Genomic DNA, 19,739 nt, shown 5'->3' on the forward strand with positions numbered 1-19,739 from the left:
AAAGTATTGGAGCAGGGACACCTGGGTGGCTCAGTTGGTTAAGCTTGCTCGGCAGGGAGCCTGCTTCTCCCTCTGCCTCTGTCTACCACTCTGTCTGCCTGTGCTTGCACTCTCTCTCTCGATCAAATAAATAAGTAAAATCTTTTAAAAAAAGTATTGGAGCAAATATTTAAATATTTTAAATGTTTTAAATATTTTAAATTTAAATAATTAATATTTAAAACTTTGATTTGATTTTCACTAGTGGTCAGTTTAGAACAATATCACTCTAAGGATGAACATACCTTTTTATTTGTCATAATTATGTAGGTTTTTTTTATTTTTTAAGATTTTATTTTTAAGGGATGCCTGGGTGACTCAGTTAAATGTCTACCTTTGGCTCAGGTCATGATCCCAGGGTCCTGGGATCAAGTCCCACATCAAGCTCCCTGCTCAGCAGGGAGCCTGTTTCTCCTTCTCTCTCCCCTGCTGCTGCTTCTCTTTCTCTCCTCTTATGCTCCCCCCTACTTGTGCACTCTCTTTCTCTCTCTCTCTCTGACAAATAAATAAATGCAATCTTTGGGGGAAAAAAAGATTTTATTTTTTATTTTATGTATTTTTTTAAAAGGTTTTATTTATTGATTGATAGAGAATTCACAAGTAGGCAGAGAGGCAGACAGAGGGGGAGGGGGAAGCAGGCTTCTCACGTAGCAGAGAGCCCGATGCAGGGCTTGATCCCAGGACCCTGAGATCATGACTTGAGCTGAAGGCAGAGGCTTAACCCACTGAGCCACCCAGGCGCCCCTAAGATTTTATTATTTATTTATTTTTAAAGATTTCTTTTATTTATTTGACGGACAGAAATCACAAGTAGGCAGAGAAGCAGGCAGGGGGTGGGGAGGCAGGGCTCCCTGTAAGATTTTATTTTTTATTTTTTTATTTTTTTAAAGATTTTATTTATTTATTTGCCAGAGACAGAGGGAGAGAGAGCGAGCGAGCACAGGCAGACAGAGAGGCAGGCAGAGGCAGAGGGAGAAGCAGGCTCCCCGCTGAGCAAGGAGCCCGATGTGGGACTCGATCCCAGGACCCTGGGATCATGACCTGAGCCGAAGGCAGCTGCTTAACCAACTGAGCCACCCAGGCGTCCCAAGATTTTATTTTTAAGTAATATCTACACTCAACATGGGCTCAAACTCAAAACCCCCAGATCAAGAGTTGAGTGCTCTACCAACTGAACCAGCCAGGTGCCCCACTCATGTAGGTTTTCAAAAAAAAATTTTTTTTTTTTAAAGATTTTATTTATTTATTTGTCAGAGAGCGAGCGAGTGAGAGTGAACACAGGCAGACAGAGAGGCAGGCAGAGTCAGAGGGAGAAGCAGGCTCCCCACGGAGCAAGGAGCCCGATGTGGGACTCGATCCCAGGACCCTGGGATCATGACCTGAGCCGAAGGCAGCTGCCCAACCAACTGAGCCACCCAGGCGTCCCTTCAAAAATTTTTTTTTTACTGGATAAAATTAAGACTTGAAGGCAAACTGGTAGATCTTTTTTTTTTTTTTTTTTTTTAGTGTTCACTTTCCACAGCAGTTAAAATTCTGTCAGTTTCTAGGCAATCTTCTTTCATTGTTTGACTCTTTAAAAACTTATGGTTAAGAAAATTACTTCTTGGGATGCGTGGGTGGCTCAGTTGGTTAAGTGTCTGCCTTTGGCTTAGGTCATGATCCAAGGACCCTGGGACTGAGCCCCACATCAGGCTCCTTTCTCAGTGGGGAATCTGCTTCTTCCTCTGCCTACAGCTTCCCCTACTTGAACTCGCTCTTTCTGACAAATAAATAAATAAAATTTAAAAAAAAAGAAGAGAAAATTACTTCTTGGATAACATGAAAATGAGCTAGTAAAAAATGAGGTATAGTGGGCTTTAAAAATTTGCTTTGTCCAGTTTCTCCAGAGGAGGGCGCTTGGTGTTTACAGTTTAAAATTTTAGAGTTCTGTTAAATTAGAGGTCTGTTTTTCTTTAATTGTAGATTGGGAGTCCTCCTCTTGATCCTACTGAGCATTTTCTTCCTGAAGAAGAGAAACTTGCTGAACAGGAGAGATCAAAAAGGTACGAGTAGGTACAGAAATCTGCTCTCACAGATAAATTCCATGTAGTGTAGATAAGATGATTGTTCGAAAAGGCACAATATTTTCTCTTTTGAGATGCTCCTAAAGTTGTAGAATGTAGATTCTGACATAGATTTAAAAATGTCGTTTGCCACTTACTAGAAATGTTACCCTGTTCAAATCTGAGGCTCTGTTTTCCTCCCTTCTCAGATAGCTACTGTAGCCATACCCAACTCCAAAGGCTGGTGAGAGGACCAAGCTATGTGAAAGTTCCATACCAATTGTAAACCTTACACAAATATTCACTTCTTCTTCACAGATTTGAGAAGGTTTATACTCATAACCTCTATTACCTGGCTCAAGTCTACCAGCATATGGAAATGTTTGAGAAAGCTGCTCATTATTGTCACAGTACCCTAAAACGCCAGCTGGAACACAATGCCTACCATCCTATAGAGTGGGCTATTAATGCTGCTACTTTGTCGCAGTTTTACATCAATAAGGTAAGCTTCTCAAATAGTTGTCTAACAAAAAGTTAGTGTACATGTGTATAAATATAGAACGAGGAGTACCTTGAAAATGTCATCTTTTAAAAACAGGTAGCTTGTATTTTATGATGTAAACTGGACAGAAAAATGCAGCCCAGTTTGCCAGTATACTAGACTTATGTAGCTTTTTATTGCATTAATCCTTTTGAATGGTAAGATGCTGAATTTCGTCCTTGTCTTACATGCTGCTTGCCCCTAAAATTACATGTTAGTTACCTAAGACCAATTCGTTTTTAATATAGAACACGATCATTCATTCTAGGGAGATGTTACCTTAAATTGCGGAGTTTATCTTGTAGTCACAGCTTTATCTTTATGCAGTGGTAATCTGTAACTATGAGGATTTGTCTGAGGAAGTTGACTGTTAAATGTGGGCTTTGATAAAAGCATGTGATGCATTTCAGTTATTCTTCAGAATTAACTCCTCCATAGTAATTTTTCTCTGTTAGAAATGTCTCTGCTCAGTTCCCGAGTTGTGACTCTCTATGATACACTTCTTCTGGAGGATTACCCAGAACAACCTTGAGCTTCTCAGTTGTTGATAATATTCAGAATCACGTTGGTATATTTTTAATTAACCCATTTATTCCTTTAGTTCCTAAGAGTTTTAATGCTTAAACCCTTTCAGCCACCTTTCCCGGCCAGGTTTTCTATTAATCCTCAATAAGATACTCAGCAATAGAAATTACTTCTATTTGTATTTCTGATTTGCTCTGAAATTTTAGTAATTCTTTGCTGATCAGAGTTCCTTCTTTAAATCTCTTTGGTTACCTACTGCTGTATCCTTCCTGGGCCTTTATCCTTTCTAAGCTTTTTGTTAGTGCTGGTTCTGTAAATGCGCCCTATGTTTAAAGTATTGTCCCACAGAATTTCATTCAGAAAAGCTATTAGCAGGCGAGAAAGGGCTGTGGTGACTGCAGCATCGCTTCTAGGACTTTGGTCTAAGTCAAGCTTGTAAGTAACGCTGTTGCGTCTCTTGGAGCATTCAGTTAAACCTGACTCATGAATCCATTCCATTGTGGTCGTCATCAGAAGTGTTACTTGGTGCCTCTGCTTGTGGCACCTTTTTTTATAGCTTCCAGAGGCCCCTTATTTGTTTTGTTTAGCAACTTTAAAGCCACGTATTCACTGTGATTTTAACTAACACTTAAAACTCCATCGATATTAATAGTACTAAGATATTTAGATATTAATTTAAAGTATAATAAAAAATTTAAAGTTGTTAAGCATTGCTTATGTGGAGCATGCAGTAATTTTCATGAGTATCTCCCCCACCTTGTGCCTTTTTTTTTTTTAACTGAAATGTTTTCTAAGTTTTTGTTACAACTAGCTGAGTTGCATTGCAAACAGAGATTTGAACCATTTTTTTTTTTTAAAGCAGTGCAGTTGTCATTTTTATATCATTCTCATCTTCCATCTGGTTCCAATGATGAGGTTTTGCTACTCGATGTGTCCCTACCTGGCAGATGCTAAAGTCCCACATTTACCAGCCACCTAAAGGGCACAGGGCACTCACTGCTGTAGCGGTGGCTGCTTGCGGGCAACAAAGCCGAATAAAACTGAAAGATAATGATGGGTTAGGGATTGCAGGGGGACAGTTAAAGCTTCTTTATGTAAACTGTAACTTTCTTTGGGCTTCTGAGGTTTAATACCAACATTCTGATCTGTAGATGTTGCTGGGCTAATACTGTACACAGTACCCAGCTAGTCTCGAGGTGGCTTCTGAATTTGCTGTCATGGAGAGATACATTTAGTGCTGAGATTTTGAAGTCATAGCCAACCATGAAAAATCTTCTCAACAAAATGAGGTATTATTAATATGAACTAGACATTTAACTAATGAGGGTGGCTTCCAACTAAAAGTTGGACTTTAACTTTGTATCTCTGCTGGGTTGGTCCTATGACTTATGTGATAAACGCGAAGTGTTTGCGAGAACTTTGCCATCCCCAAATTTGAATTAGGAAGTCTTCGAGTGTGTCGGTAAAGCAGTTCCATAAAGTTCATCTGTGAAAATCTGTTAGCTTCAAAAGTTGATGGGAATCCTCATTCATGATACGTAAATTCCCCAAATTCCAGAAGACAGGAATCTCTTCCTATCTATATTTACCCTTTTTGCCTTTGAGGTAGGATATATAGAGAGATCTCTGAAAATTAAATCTTCAAGTCCTCCGACAGAGGACACATTTATCCCAGATGGCATTTTGGCTATGTGAACTGAACCTAAAGGCCTATGGGAAGCGCTCTCAGTCTAGGATGATCACCGTTCTTGAAGCATCCTGAGTGATAACCCGAAGAGAGCTAACTTTCAGTTCAGTCAGCAGTTGTCTCTCAACCAGTTTGGATTATTATGAAGAGTTTGGGGGATTGTTATTTTAATCTGTGAGGTAGCTTTTTAACTAGCGTATACGTGTCGTATACCTTCTTAATGTTCAGCAACCATACAGGGTCTCCTTAGTGGTTTTTACCCAATTTTATAGCTTTTCTCATACTAGAAGTCTTTATGTAAAAGTGTTGATTGCAAATAAGGCTGGTGATGATTGCACTTACTCTTGTTTATTTCCTCCACAGCTATGTTTTATGGAGGCCAGGCACTGTTTATCTGCTGCTAATGTCATTTTTGGTCAAACTGGAAAGATCTCAACAACAGAAGACAGTAAGTTCGTATGTGCATGTTTTATTACACAGCTTTTAGAAAACATTTTCAAATCCTTTTAAATTTTGGAAAATTCACGAACAGAACAAGGAACTACCATAGCCCTTTTCAATTCACCAACTTCTAAATTGCCTCATTTGCAATCACATTTTATTGTTCTTCAGAGCATTTGAGAGAAGATTGTGAACGCTTGATTCCTTTACCCCTTTAGTACTTCAGTGCATATTTCCCAAGAATATTTTCTTACATAATCATAGAACAGGAAATTTAACATTGATACAATTCTTTATCTATAATGCATATTTCTGTTTCATTAATTAGTCCCATAATGTCTTTTCTAGTACTAGAGTATCCAGTTCATGATTTCCTACTGCATTTACTTGTCACATCTCTTTACTATCCTTTAATCTGGAACAGTTCCCCAGCCATTCTTTCTTTTTCACCACATAGACATTTTTGAAAAATCTAAGCCAGTTATTAAATTAGATTTCCATCAATTGGTGTTTGATGTTTCCTTAAGCTAAGAATCAGATGATATATTTTTGGTTGGAATACTGCATAAGTGGTGTGTCCAAATGATTAATTTTTAATTACTGTGTTTTATTTGGTTTTAAAAATCACAGTTAACATGTATATTTGAGAAAATCAAAACCACAGTGAGGTGTCCTCTCATTCTCATGGCTTTTACGGAAAAGACAAGAAATAACAAGTGTTGGTGAGGATGTGAAGAAAAGGGGACCCTCATGCACTGTTGCTGAGAATGTAAATTATCTCACAGCCACTGTGGAAAACAGTATGGAGGTTCCTCAAAAATTAAAAATAGAAATAATATATAGTTCACTAATTCCACTTCTGGGTATTTGCCCAGAGAAAAAGAAAACACTGAACCAAAAGATATATGCATCCCCATGTTTATTGCAGTATTATTTACAGTCACCAAGATATGAAAACAACTTAAGTGTCCATTGCTGGATGAGTAGATAAAGAAAATATGGTGTATATGTCAATGGATTATTATACAGGAAAAAAAGGAGAAAAAGAGAAATCTTTTTTAGGGGAGGTATAAACTTGCAGTTATAATTAAGTTGTGGGATGTAATGTACAGCATGGTGATTGTAGTAAATACTGTATTGCATATTTGAAAGTTGCTGAGAGAGTATATCTTTAAAGCTCATTGCAAGAAAAATTGAACTGCATATGGTCATAAATATTAACTAGACTTCCTGTCATGATCATTTTGTAATATATATACAAATATCAACTCATTATGTTGTGCATATGAAACTAGTGTATAGTTGATCCTTAGTAATGTGGTGGGGTTAGGGGTCACTATCCCCTGTGTAGTTAAAAGTCCATGTATAAATTTTGACTCCCTAAAACTTAATTACCAAGAGCTTACTGTGGACCGGATGCCTTACCATAACAAACAATGCATATTTTATATGTTATATGTATTAATACTCTATCCTTACAATGAAATAAGCCAGATAAAAGACAATGTTGGGAAAATCATGAGGAAGAGAAAATACATTTACGGTGCTGTACTCTAAAAAATTCATGTGTAAGTGACCCTGTGCAGTTCAAACCCATGTTGTTCAGGGTCAACTATAATGTCAGTTGTACCTCAATTTTAAAAAACACTTGGAGCTTTATTATTATGAACTCAGTAACATATCTACATAGGGTCCCTGAACACATTTTACAAAGGTATCAACCCAATAACTTTTGCTTCCAAACCTTAAGGAGGTCAAGTACCCAGTTCCACCAGCTATTTCTGAAAGAGAAAAAAAAGGACTTTATATCTAAGTACAGGTTCCAAAGTAGAGTCCATTATTTGTGAATTCACCCATTGCTACCATTTACTTGTGACCCCAAACTTAGTACTCTAGGTACTTCTGTGGTCATTTGTTCAGAACAGCAAAGAAGTTGGGTCACCTGAGGTGCACGTTTCCAGCTGATGTCAAACGATGCAACACTCGCCTTCTTGTTGCAGCTCCCATAGAGTGAATAAGTGCCCTTTTTGTGGTTTATTTACTACACTATTCTTCACATTTTTATGTTTTTTGTTGGCAATTTCATTGTTTAAAATGGCCCCCGAGTGTAGTGCCGAAGTGCTGTCCAGTGTAAACAGGTGACGGCCGTGACTTGCCTTATGGAGAAATGACAGTGCTGGATGTGCTTCGTTCAGGCACAGATTATAGTGCTGTTGGTTCTGAGTTCAGTGTTAATAAGCCAACAGTAGATACTATTACATTAAATAGAAACACACATGAAATTAAGTTATACATATTGATCAGTTGATGAAAATGTGACCAGAAGCTCATGGCAATCTAACCCTGTATTTTTCCAAGAGGCGATGTTTCAGCATTTGCTGATAATTCCGTGTTCACAGTGACTATAGAAAGAACATAACTATCACGGATAATGAGAATCAACTGTATGTTGTTTCTTTAGTTTTACTGTTGGAGATAAAAACCACCTTTTGGGGGCACCGAGGTGGCTTAGTTGGTCAAGTGTCTGACTCTTGATTTCACCTGAAGTCATGATCTCAAGGTTGTGGGATTGAGCCCAATGTTGGGCTCCCTGCTCAGTGGAGAGTCTGCTTGAGATTTTCTCCCTCATCCCCGTCCCGCGCCCCCCCTCACTTTCTCTCTCAAATAAATAAATAAATCTTAAGAAGGAATAGCAAACCCACTTTTTCTGCTGAAACAAATGTTCATCTAAAGGAGACCATCGAATCCACCAGTGACTTGCTTCAGTGCCATGCTTCTGTGTTGTTTGGGAGGCTAGTGACTTGATTCTCTCCCTGTAGAGCTGGGCACTGTGACTTATACTTGGTGTTGGTGGTACACCCATGATGATGGAAAAGGTAGCCTACAGAGGAAGGTTTACATGGATTAACAGCAATATTTCATTAAATCTGATATGGTGATGGAAGGTGTTATTTCATGTTACTAAGGATTTTTTCTCAAATAGTGAAAACCAAAATAATTTAAATGGTGAAAGTTATTTACTTATTTACATTGTCATTTTATTTATTTTTTAAGTACTCTCCATCCCCAGTGTGGAGACCAATGTGGGGCTTGAACTCACGACCTGGAGATCAAGACCTGAGCTGAGATCGAGAGTTGGATGCTTAACAGACTGAGCTACCCAGGTGCCCCAAATCATGCAAATTCTTAAAATAAATTTTTTTTCAAAAAGGAATGCCCTCCACAGGTGTAACTTAAGTATTTTGTAAAACTGGATATGGGACTTGCATTACAAAATGAAATAATTGGGCCTTCACTAAACTGTCTCCATCATTCTGAACGTTAGTTTGGGGGAAGCTTTGCACCCAGGACTAACTTTTAATTCATGAGAACTCCATTTCATTTTGAATTTCACTAAATTCAAATTGGAATTTTTGACAAATTGATTAATAGTTATGCTAACTTTCACCTTGTTTGACATATTTCTCTTCTTTTCTTGAGAGAGACAGACCATGTATGCGTGCACAAACTTAGGGGAGGGACAGAGACAGAGAGAAAGAATGTTTCTCTTTATTTTAGATTTTATTTATTTATTTGGAGAGAGAGAAAATGAGCAAGAGGGAGAGGTAGAGAGAATCTGAATCCGACTCCACGCAGAGCCTGATGTCGGGCTTGATCCCACAACCTCGAGATCATGACCTGACTTTGTGTAGATTTGTTTCTTATAGAAGAAGTGGAAAGAACAGAATTAGAAGATGGTTGTATTACAAGAATGGTTATATAACCCAGGGAACATCTATTTAATTGTATGTAATGCTATACTTAAAACATTGATAATGATATGGGTGAAGTGTTAGTGGTAGAATATATAAAAGAAAAACCTATATTCAAAATTGAATATACATTGTGACCTTAGTTTTTACCGACCACACACAAGAAAAAAACTAGAAAGAAATCTAGAAAAATAATAATTGAGTGCCTCTGGGTGGTTGGAATTTTGGGTGGGTTTCCCCCCACTGCTTCGGTGAGAATCTGTTACTCTTAAATTCAGGAAAAAGTGCTTTAAGAAGAATGTAGTACACAATGAACATTGTGATGGTGACCATTAAATAAATAACGTTCTGTGATTTTAGCTACTGAAGCTGAAGGAGATGTACCAGAGCTTTACCATCAAAGAAAAGGAGAGATAGCACGATGCTGGATCAAATATTGTTTGACTCTCCTGCAGAATGCCCAGCTTTCCATGCAGGTAATGTAGTCAGAAGTTGCCTTTTTTTTTTTCCTTAAATAAGCAGGAAGGAATAAAAGCTTAAAATGGTAGTTATAGGGGCGCCTCGGTGGCTCAGTGGGTTAAGCCGCTGCCTTCGGCTAAGGTCATGATCTTGGGGTCCTGGGATTGAGTCCCGCATCGGGCTCTCTGCTCAGCAGGGAGCCTGCTTCCTCCTCTCTCTCTGCCTGCCTCTCTGCCTACTTGTAATCTCTCTCTGTCAAATAAATAAATAAAATCTTTAAAAAAAAAAAAATGGTAGTTATATTCGTTGGGCTCACTGCATGTTTATTATGCACAGCGTGCAGAATGCTCTCAAATATTTCTTGCTCTCCCATCTGCCTTTGAGAATCTTACTTGTTTAAGGTCTATCCCAAATACCACTTCTTCCATAAAGACTTTGCTTTGGATAGACTATAAATTCCTGGAGAGGTAGGAGCTGCATCGTATTCATATTATTATCACCAGGCACAGTAGATTCTCGATTTATTAATTGTTCAGTGTGTAATTTTTCATAGCCTAGATGTACCATTTCCTTTCTTTAAACACCATAAAACTTTACTTGCCCATCCTAAATTGCTTAGATTTTGCTTTGTATTATCTCTTCATATTCTTACTCTTATCTTTTTCCTCTATGTCTTTTTAGACGATAAGCAACTAATCTTTATATACTTTATACAGTACATATATTTATATCTATTTTATAAAAATCTGTATCTGGAAATAGCCCTGCCAGTTTATGGTAGTTATAGGTTTATGGCATTTTACTTAATCTCTCTTTGTCTCAATTTTCTCACAAAGGAGTAGAGTTGATAACAGTACTAAACCTAATAATGTTGTTATTGTTATCAGAGTTAAATTAACATATATATGCTAATCCATACTGAATCCTACTTTCTTTTTCTTTTTTTTTTTTTTTTTAATAAAGATTTTATTCATTTATTTGAGATCACAGAGATCACAGGTAGGCAGAGAGAGAGCAGGGAGCAGGCTCCCTGCTAAGCAGAGAGCCTGATGTGGGGCTTGATCCCAGGACCCTGCGATCTTGACCTGAGCTGAAGGCAGAGGCTTTAACCCACTGAGCCACCCAGGTGCCCCTGAATCCTATTTTCTAACCACTAAAGAGGAAAGTAAATCATTTGGATGCAGTATACTAAACATAGATACATAGAAAACTTTCCTGGAGGAGTTAGGCTTTTTTTTTTTTTTTTTTTTTTTGGCACACATTAAAATACAATAATTTTTACTAGTGATAATATAGAACTTAGGAAACTACTAAACAAAAGAAAACTATACAAACCTCAAAACCCCAGAAGCATACATTGTGCAAGGATGAGAACATTTTAGAGGTAGAGGGTAAAGGTGAGGCATATTTGGGAAAGAAAGGAAGTAGGGGAGCTAGATAGTTTTATGTCTAGAGAAGCTGGAGCTGAGAAAAGCCATCAACTTACTTCTGCTCAGAAAGCAGCCAGGAAAGCATGTAAATAAGCAAACAGCCGGGGAGCAAGTAAGTAAATAAGATTTGGGAGACTAAGGGCCTGCATTTGAAGTAATTGCCAAGCGAAATAGACTGTCATTTAACTCCTATCCATCACTTACTTGATGTTTTCCAGACTGGGCACCAGAACTTACCACCTGGTTGCTTGAAACTACTTTAAATAGTCACCTGCTCTGAAATGACTCAGATTCTTCTTAGTCTGACTTTGCTACTTTAACTTCCTCCTTTGATTATCTGTTCACCTGAAAAACTTTCTTCAACTCAAGTTTAAGACCTATACAAATGTACTTATGCCAGCTTTGTGCTGGTCGTTGTCCAAGGAGGAAGAGTAGACTTGGGGTTTTCCTTCACGTAGAAGTGCACCTTGGGTCAGTTCCACAAAGGAGAGATATCATGCCAGAGGACATGTAAGGGGAAGTAGCATGTGAAGGATGCTCTGGGAATGAGTCGGAATTAGCTGGACTGGAGAAACGGAAGTTCAGCATTCCCGCGAGCAGAAGCAGCACAGGGAGCATAGTATTAGATGGGGTGGACAAAGGCCTGTGAGGCTGGCAGAGTGGGAGAGCACGTGAGCTAAGACAGAGTCAGAATGGGGCTGGCATATGCAGGGTCTTTGAGGAGTGTAGGCTTGAAGGGTTTTGGAACAGTTGCTTGGGGGGCGAATTGAGGGGAAGTACCAGGAGAGGAGGGAGATTAGGTAGAATAGCACAGTGACAGTCCAGGTGGGAGGTGAAGGGAGCTTGGTCTGGGGTAGTGTCAGGACCGGTGGAAGAGGAAAGAATGGATTCCAGAGCTCTTCGGGAAGCAAATGTAAAGGACTTGGAGACAGACTGAAAGTGTGGGGTAAAGGGGAGCAGGGAGGGACAGATCAAGGATCATTTGCGGGCTGTTGGCTGTCCAGGTAGATGGAGGCTTCTTCACTCAGACAGTACTAGGGTAGGAAGCAGTGGAAGAAGAATAGGAGTTCGCTGCGGACATCCTGCGGATGAGGAGTCTTTGGGTGTTCTGACAGGAGAGGTCTGCGGGGGGCTTCGGCTACGGGGCAGCAGCTCGTGAAGAGGTGTGGGCTGTAGCCGTAGGACTGTGAGGCATCCTCACATGGGTAACGGTTGCAGCCGTGGGTGCACACAGAGTCACCTGGAGGGCAGTGCCGTCCAGTAGAAATCGAATATCAGCCGTGTATGTAATTTTCAGTTTTCTAATGGCCACATTAGAAAAGGAGAAAGGGTGAATTAACTTTATACCTTTTATACCCAGATTATATTTTAAAAATTGTCATTGATATTAAAGAGATTTAAAATTACTTTTGAATTAAGTCTTAGAATTGGGTATATCATGTGGATACAGCCCACATTTCAGTTTGAACTTGCCACATTTCCAGTGCCCAGGAGTCATCCATGTGTGGCCACTGGCTGTTGTTTTGCAGTGCAGATCAAGAGACAGTGTTGAGTGACAGGAAGAAAAGGCTTTCGGGGGGTGAAGCATAGAGGGATCTGATGTTCAGTTTTATTGTCCAGGAAGAGGAAGATGAGTTTAGTATTTTTTTTCTTTTCTTTTAAGATTTATTTGAGAGAGAAAGAGTGGTGGAAGTATGAGTGGGAGGAGGGGCAAAAAGGGAGGGAGAGAGAGAGAATCTCAAGCAGATTCTGTGCTGAGCGAGGAGCCTACCGCAGGGCTTGATCCCAAGACACATGAGATAATGACCTCAGCTGAAACCAAGAGCAGGACACTTCACCGACTGAACCACGCTGACACCCTGAGCTTAATCTCTTTCTCTCTCTCTCTTTAAAGATTTTATTTATTTGAGTGAGAATGAGAGAGAAAGCATGTACGCACAAGCAGGGGAGCAACAGGCAGAGTGAGAGGGAGAGAAGCAGGCTTCCTACTGAGCAAGGAGTCAGATGTGGGGCTTGATCCCAGGACCCTGGGATAATGACCCCCGCTGAAGGTAGACAACTTAACCAGTTGAGCCAGCAAGGCACTCTGCTTAGTCTATTTTTTAAACCATTTTACCTTTTTTTTTTTTGCTTCCTGTCCTGAGAGGTAGGGGGAGATATCTTTGACAGTAGATTTAACTGTGTCTTCACTTGAGTGTCTTTGAGACCTAGGATATTTCTCTGTATTTCTCTAAATAACTTCTAGCATAGACATCATATCATTAATCTTAATGGCATCTCGGTGCAGTATTTTTAGGATATAGATTACAGTCACATTCTAATTTTAAAATATTAATATTGCATGTGTATAATGTTTCACAGTCTCTAAGGTTCTTTCATACGTCTTTATCTTACCTGAAAAGAGAAACCATAAATGGGTTTTAGCTCCCTAAAGAGGAAAGTCATATATAAGCAGCTTATTTGATTTAAAAATCTTTTTCTTGGGGTGCCTGGGTGGCTCAGTGGGTTAAAGCCTCTGCCTTAGGCGCAGGTCATGATCTCAGGGTCCTGGGATCAAGCCCCATATCGGGCTCTCTGCTCAGTGGGGAGCCTGCTTCCTCCTCTCTCTCTCTCTCTCTCTGCCTGCCTCTCTGCCTACTTGTGATCTCTGTCTGTCAAATAAACAAATAGAATCTTAAAAAAATAATAATAAAAAAATAAAAATCTTTTTCTTCTTCTTACATTTTTAATACAATTGAAATATAATTAGAAGAAAGGAGTTTTAAAAGATGTGAACGATTATGGTACCTCCATAAACCCAGCTGAGAAAGAGGGCTTTCTTTTCTTCTTTAGTTTGCCATAATATTATTTGACAGCAGGAGATCAGTGTGCTGTCTCACCATAATGTATTTTTTTCTTTCAGGACAACATAGGAGAGCTTGATCTTGATAAACAATCTGAACTTAGAGCTTTAAGGAAAAAAGAATTAGATGAGGAAGAAAGGGTGAGGAAGAAAGCTGTACAGTTTGGAACCGGTGAGCTGTGTGACGCCATCTCCGCGGTGGAAGAGAAAGTGAGCTATCTGAGACCTTTAGATTTTGAAGAAGCCAGAGAACTCTTCTTACTGGGTCAACACTATGTCTTTGAGGCAAAAGAGTTTTTTCAGATTGATGGTTATGTTACTGACCATATTGAAGTGGTCCAAGACCACAGTGCTCTGTTTAAGGTGCTCGCCTTCTTTGAAACCGATATGGAGAGACGGTGCAAGATGCATAAACGGAGAATAGCCATGCTAGAGCCCCTCATTGTGGACCTGAATCCACAGTATTACCTGTTGGTCAACAGGCAGATTCAGTTTGAGATTGCACATGCGTACTATGACATGATGGATTTGAAGGTTGCCATTGCCGACAAGCTGAGGGACCCCGATTCACACATTGTAAAAAAAATAAATAATCTCAATAAGTCAGCATTGAAGTACTACCAGCTCTTCCTAGACTCCCTGAGAGACCCAAATAAAGTCTTCCCTGAGCACATAGGGGAAGATGTTCTTCGCCCTGCCATGTTAGCTAAGTTTCGAGTTGCCCGTCTCTATGGTAAAATCATCACTGCAGATCCCAAGAAAGAGCTAGAAAATTTGGCAACATCGTTGGAACATTACAAATTTATTGTTGATTACTGTGAAAAGCACCCTGAGGCTGCCCAGGAAATAGAAGTTGAGTTAGAACTTAGTAAAGAGATGGTGAGTCTTCTTCCAACAAAAATGGAGAGATTTAGAACCAAGATGGCCTTGACTTAATAATCCTTGTTTTTAATGAAAGTGCAATATTAAAGAAAGATTTCCCCTTAGTCAAACAAACCCCATTCCATTGTGATGTTTACCTTTCTAGCCAGATGAGTGCAGTTTGAACTTGACATAACAGACCAATTGTCTTTGCTAGGACCTTAATCAACATAAAGATAATTTATACCTAATTATGTAAATTGCCTTGTTTAGGTGACATGTGATTGGTATGTTAGATTGCTTGTTTCCTATTTAAGTAGAAACCTTTCCTGCCTCTGTTTCTAAAGGTAGGTTCTTTGTTGGCTAGTACTTGATAGATTTGTTAAGAGGAACAACTCTGGAGTTACATACCTGGTAGATAAGCCTGTTAATTAAAAAGTAACTTCTTGTAGTTATTCTTCCCAAATACTTACTTTCCTAATTCCCAGAGAAATCGCTCCTTTTCTGAAAATATCAAAAAACTAAGTTATATTGTTGTAAAGTACTGTAAAGTAGTTTTATCTCATTTATAGAGGAAAAGGCCTTGTTGGAAATAAATTGACTTGTTTCACTAATAAAAGCTTCCATTTACTCTTTTGTTTTCTTGTAAGAATTCGTTTTGTTTTTGGCACTTCGAGTGTATTGCTCTACTTGAAGCCAGAGAATAATATTTCTTGTGCCTCATCTCACAGAAAACATTAAAACCTCATACCAAACCAGCACAGATAATCCCTGTGCTGGAAAAATCTACTGGCTGAGTTTTTACAAGAGCATTTTGGTGTATTTATAAACCTTGAAGCACTTTTGAAAAAGAATATGTACTTCAAAATAACATTGTTAATATACGTTAGTCATTTCAAGAAATGAAGAATTGAAATGGCGTCCCTGTGAAGCACAAAAATCAAGATCAGTTGTAAGGTTTGAGGCAGAGAATCGCTGTGTCTATTGGCTTGCCTATTAATTTGCTTCAGAAAACCTGGGACTCAGTCGACTATATGTGTGATAAACACCCTGCTTTTCCTCTGACATCAATATTTCAGGAAGAAAAAAAAATTAGCATGACAGCCATGTATAACTCATTCCATATTTAATATTGATTGTTAAGTGTTGGCTGTGGGTCAGGTACTGTTCTCGCTGCTGTAAGCATAGAGGACACCATGATAAACAAGATCAACAAGGTCCTGCCGTCACGGAGCAACTGAACCAACGAGCAGAGTGATGTCGGGTCACGAGTGTTGTTAAGGAAGGAACCAGAGTGATACGGTAAACATTTAATAGGAAGGGGTGCCTGATTTAGCTACGGTCATCTGGAGAGGCCTCTGAAAATGTAGAAGGTGACATTGAGAACCAAACGGAGGAAAAAGGCGGTCAAGATCCTGTGGTGGCGTATTCTGCAGCGTGCTGGGCGCTCAGGCTGGAAGAAGTGGTGGAAGCCATTTGGCTTTAGAAGATAGGAAAGGCCGGTGTGGCTGCAGCAGATGAGGATTGTGGAATGGGGTCAGTCAGGCACGGAGAGTGGCATGATCTGATTGGCATTTATAAGAAACCACTCTGGCTCCGAGGGAGAGAGTAGATTGGAAGGGAAGGGGCAGGCACATTGCTCGGGGGGGGACGGTAACAGGGAGGCAAGCTGGTTCCATTAAGATTAATCTGAGTGGTTTGGACTAGAGTGATAGAGGAGGGATGGAGAGGAGTGGATAAATTCCGTATGTGCTTTGCAAACAGAATGACAGGACATGTTAAAGGATTAAATGGAAGGCATGAGCGGAAGAGAAGAATCCGGAACCATATTAAATTGGAGTGTGCAGGAGAAATGTGTTGCTATGGAGGAATGAGGGGTTAGAGTTAAGAGTTTTGTTTAGGATGTTAAGATGCTTGAGATGAAATGATGGCTAATAAACCAACTAATCTGACTTTAAAAGGAAAGTGAAGGGGCTCGAGATGGGAGGGAGTGTTCTTGGGGGCAGTGATAATGACTGCATCTCAGCTGCTCTCATTTCTTCAGCTGTCTTTTGAAAACTGATTCTAGAACAGATCCCCCTGTTATAAGCCTTTTTCTTGATAGAGCTATTCTGCTACCAACTGACTCAGTTTCATAACTGCATTTATCTAGTCATTCACTATTCCTTTAACAACTGCTGAGCTCCTTCTGTGTGCTAATCATTGTTTTAATCTCTGAGAAGATGGTCACACAGCCTCGTGAGCCTTGAGCACTTTTTTCCTCCCAACTGTGCTATTCAACTTGAGTTCAAATGATAATATTCAGGTATCACAGGCACTGGTCTTGAAACCAGTATTTATCCTTAGAACCGTCCACATACTCGGCTGTTTATCGTTTGCTGTCTGTGGTGACTGTTCATATTTTAAGACTGTGTCTTTGGTTATCAGCAGAGCAGCTGACCGGCTGTCTCTCAGTCCTGCATTCTGTTTGCATACCTGACTCTACAGACGGCTTTTCTTGAGCCTTGCTTCCCAGAGACAGCTGTCCTCCAACACTGCATTGCTTCTCTAAATTAGTAGTTCTCAAACTCTGTGGTCTCAGGACCCCTTTGCACTTAAAATTATTGAGGACGCCAAAAGGCTTTTGTTTATGTATAATATAACTTTCTGTATTTGTCCCACTGAAAATTCAAGTTAAGATGTTAGCAGTTTATGTTAAAATGGCAATTAAACCTATTGTATTTAAACAAACTTTTATGAAAATTGAAGTTTCTCCCCCCCAAAAGTGGCATATTTTATATTTTCGCAAATATCTTTTTAATTCCAGTATCCTTAACATAGTGTTACATTTGTTTCAGGTGTACAGTACAGTGATTCAGCAGTTCTGTATAGCCAGTGCTCATCAAGATGAGCATGCTTTGGGTACCTGGGTGGCTCAGTGGGTTAAGCCGCTGCCTTCGGCTCAGGTCATGATCTCAGGGTCCTGAGATCGAGGCCCGCATCGGGCTCTCTGCTCAGCAGGGAGCCTGCTTCCTCCTCTCTCTCTGCCTGCCTCTCTGCCTACTTGTAATCTCTCTCTGTCAAATAAATAAATAAAATCTTAAAAAAAAAAAAAAAAAGATGAGCGTGCTTTAAATCCCCTTCACCTTTTTCACGCCTCCATACACCTGCCCTCTGGCAGCCGTGTTTGTTCACTAGACTTAAGGGTCTGTTTCTTGGTTTCTCTTTAATTTGAGTGTTTTGTTTCTTACATTCCACATACACATGTAATCATAGGGCACCTGTCCTCTGACCAACTTATTCTACTCAGCATTATACTCTCCAGATCCATCCATACTCTTGCAAATGGCAAAACTTCACCTGTTTTTGTTTTTTTTTTTTAAGATTTTAAAAATTATTTTTAAGTAATCTCCACACCTAGTGTGGGGCCCAAACTCGACTACAAGATCAAGAGTTGCACACTCCACTGACAGATCAGTCATGTTCCCCCAACGGCACCCTTTTTAATGGCTGAGTAATATTCCATATTCTTTCTTTCTCTCTCTCTCTCTCTCTCTCTCTGTTTCTTTCTCTGTCACATCTTTCTCCTTCATTAACCGATGGATACTTGGGCCGCTTCCTCCCATGGCTATTGTCGACAGTGCTGCAGTAAAACATACAGGTGTGTAAATTTTCAAATTCTTTGGGTAAATACCTAGCAGTGGAATAAGTGGCTCATACAATAATTCTAGTTTTTTGAGGAACATCCATACACTTTTCCACAGTGGCTGCACCAGTTTGCATTCCCAACAGTGCGAGAGGGTTCCTTCTCCACATCCTTGCCAACACTTGTTTCTTCAGTTTCTGAGTTGTAGCCATTCTGACAGCTGTGAGGTGATGTCTCACTGTGGTTTCAGTTTGCATCTCCGTGAAGGCGAGTGATGCTAAGCATGGAAACAGGTTTGTTTAAATGCTGTTCTTACTCCTTTGCTGTTACTCTCAGGGAGATTCTTCCTCTTCCCTTACAAGTCCTCAGAGAAAGTTTTCGCAGTGGTCTGTAACCTAGTGGAGTTTTCTGTGTCATGCCCCTGTCGTTCATCTCTGCTTCTCAGTCACAGCTTGAGTCGATGCTTTCAGTTCTCCCATCATGATATGAGAGGAGGGGCTTGATGTGTATTTTTCTTTTTGGTTTTTGACTAGAAAATAGGCCTGCCCACACTTCAAAAAATGATTTAATTATTTAAGTACTGTCTACACCCGGCGTGGAGCTTGAATTCCACGACCTCGAGATCAAGAGTTGCATGTCCCATAAGCAGCCGGCCAGGCGCCCCAACCTGTCCACACAACCAAGGCTATTTGTTTTGGACAATAAAATTTCTTCTTCTACTCAGGGGTTGGCAAGCTTCCTGTAAAGGGCTTTCTGTAAAGGACTATCATTATTTTAGACTTTCTGGACCATATGATCGGTTGCAACTCTTCGATCCTGCTGTAGACAAGACAAGAATAAGTGGAGCTCTGCTCTAATAAACCCTCACTCACAGAAATGGGGCAACCAGGTGGGCGTGGTTTGCCAACTCTTGCTTTTACTGTTTACTTTTGGAGTTTCTTCTTCTGTTATATATAACATACCTACAGAAGCTAGTGTTACTTAACACAAATCTACTCCAGGCACTCTACTAAGTACTTATATATGTAATTTCATATATTTGCCTCAAAAACTTTAGGTCATATGTACAATTACACCCCTTTTCCAGAATGTGAAACAGGCTTGGAGAGTAAGCTTCCGTGATGTACCCAAGGTCACATGGCTTGCCAGTGGCAGAGCTATTACTTGAACTAAAGTCAATATTCACATCTTTTACAAAGTTCACAAGCCGCTAGTTCTAGGACTTTTAGTTTCAGTGGAAAACTACACTTTGAATAAAATTGCTGACAAGCCATCAAGTTAGCCAGATTAACCAAAAATCACATATTGTCCAAACCATAATTATATCTATGTATATTTTTAAAGGATTATTTTGTACCCCAGTATCTGTTGCAGTATTTCCAAACTTTTCATAGCTACCCACACTGCATGTCTGCTTTCGATTATCACAGTTAGCTACTAGTTAGATATGAAGAGAGAAAACTCAAAGATGTCAGGACAGCAATATTTTCTAAAT

General features: G+C 39.6%; 1 protein-coding gene across 1 annotated transcript in view; it reads left to right on the top strand.

The window, feature by feature from the left end:
- The window catches only part of LOC122900740 (kinesin family binding protein), a 33,149-nt gene extending 17,894 nt beyond the window's left edge, over positions 1–15,255 (top strand). The window contains exons 3-7 of the mRNA XM_044239662.1: positions 2,002–2,081; positions 2,400–2,583; positions 5,198–5,282; positions 9,388–9,503; positions 13,819–15,255. Of these exons, the coding sequence (XP_044095597.1) occupies positions 2,002–2,081; positions 2,400–2,583; positions 5,198–5,282; positions 9,388–9,503; positions 13,819–14,694 (1,341 nt within the window). The 3' untranslated portion in view covers positions 14,695–15,255. The remainder of the gene's footprint in view (positions 1–2,001; positions 2,082–2,399; positions 2,584–5,197; positions 5,283–9,387; positions 9,504–13,818) is intronic.
- The last annotated feature ends 4,484 nt before the right edge of the window (positions 15,256–19,739 follow it).

This window comes from Neovison vison, chromosome 2 (assembly GCF_020171115.1).
Source record: "Neovison vison isolate M4711 chromosome 2, ASM_NN_V1, whole genome shotgun sequence".
NCBI classification, from domain to species: domain Eukaryota; kingdom Metazoa; phylum Chordata; class Mammalia; order Carnivora; family Mustelidae; genus Neogale; species Neogale vison.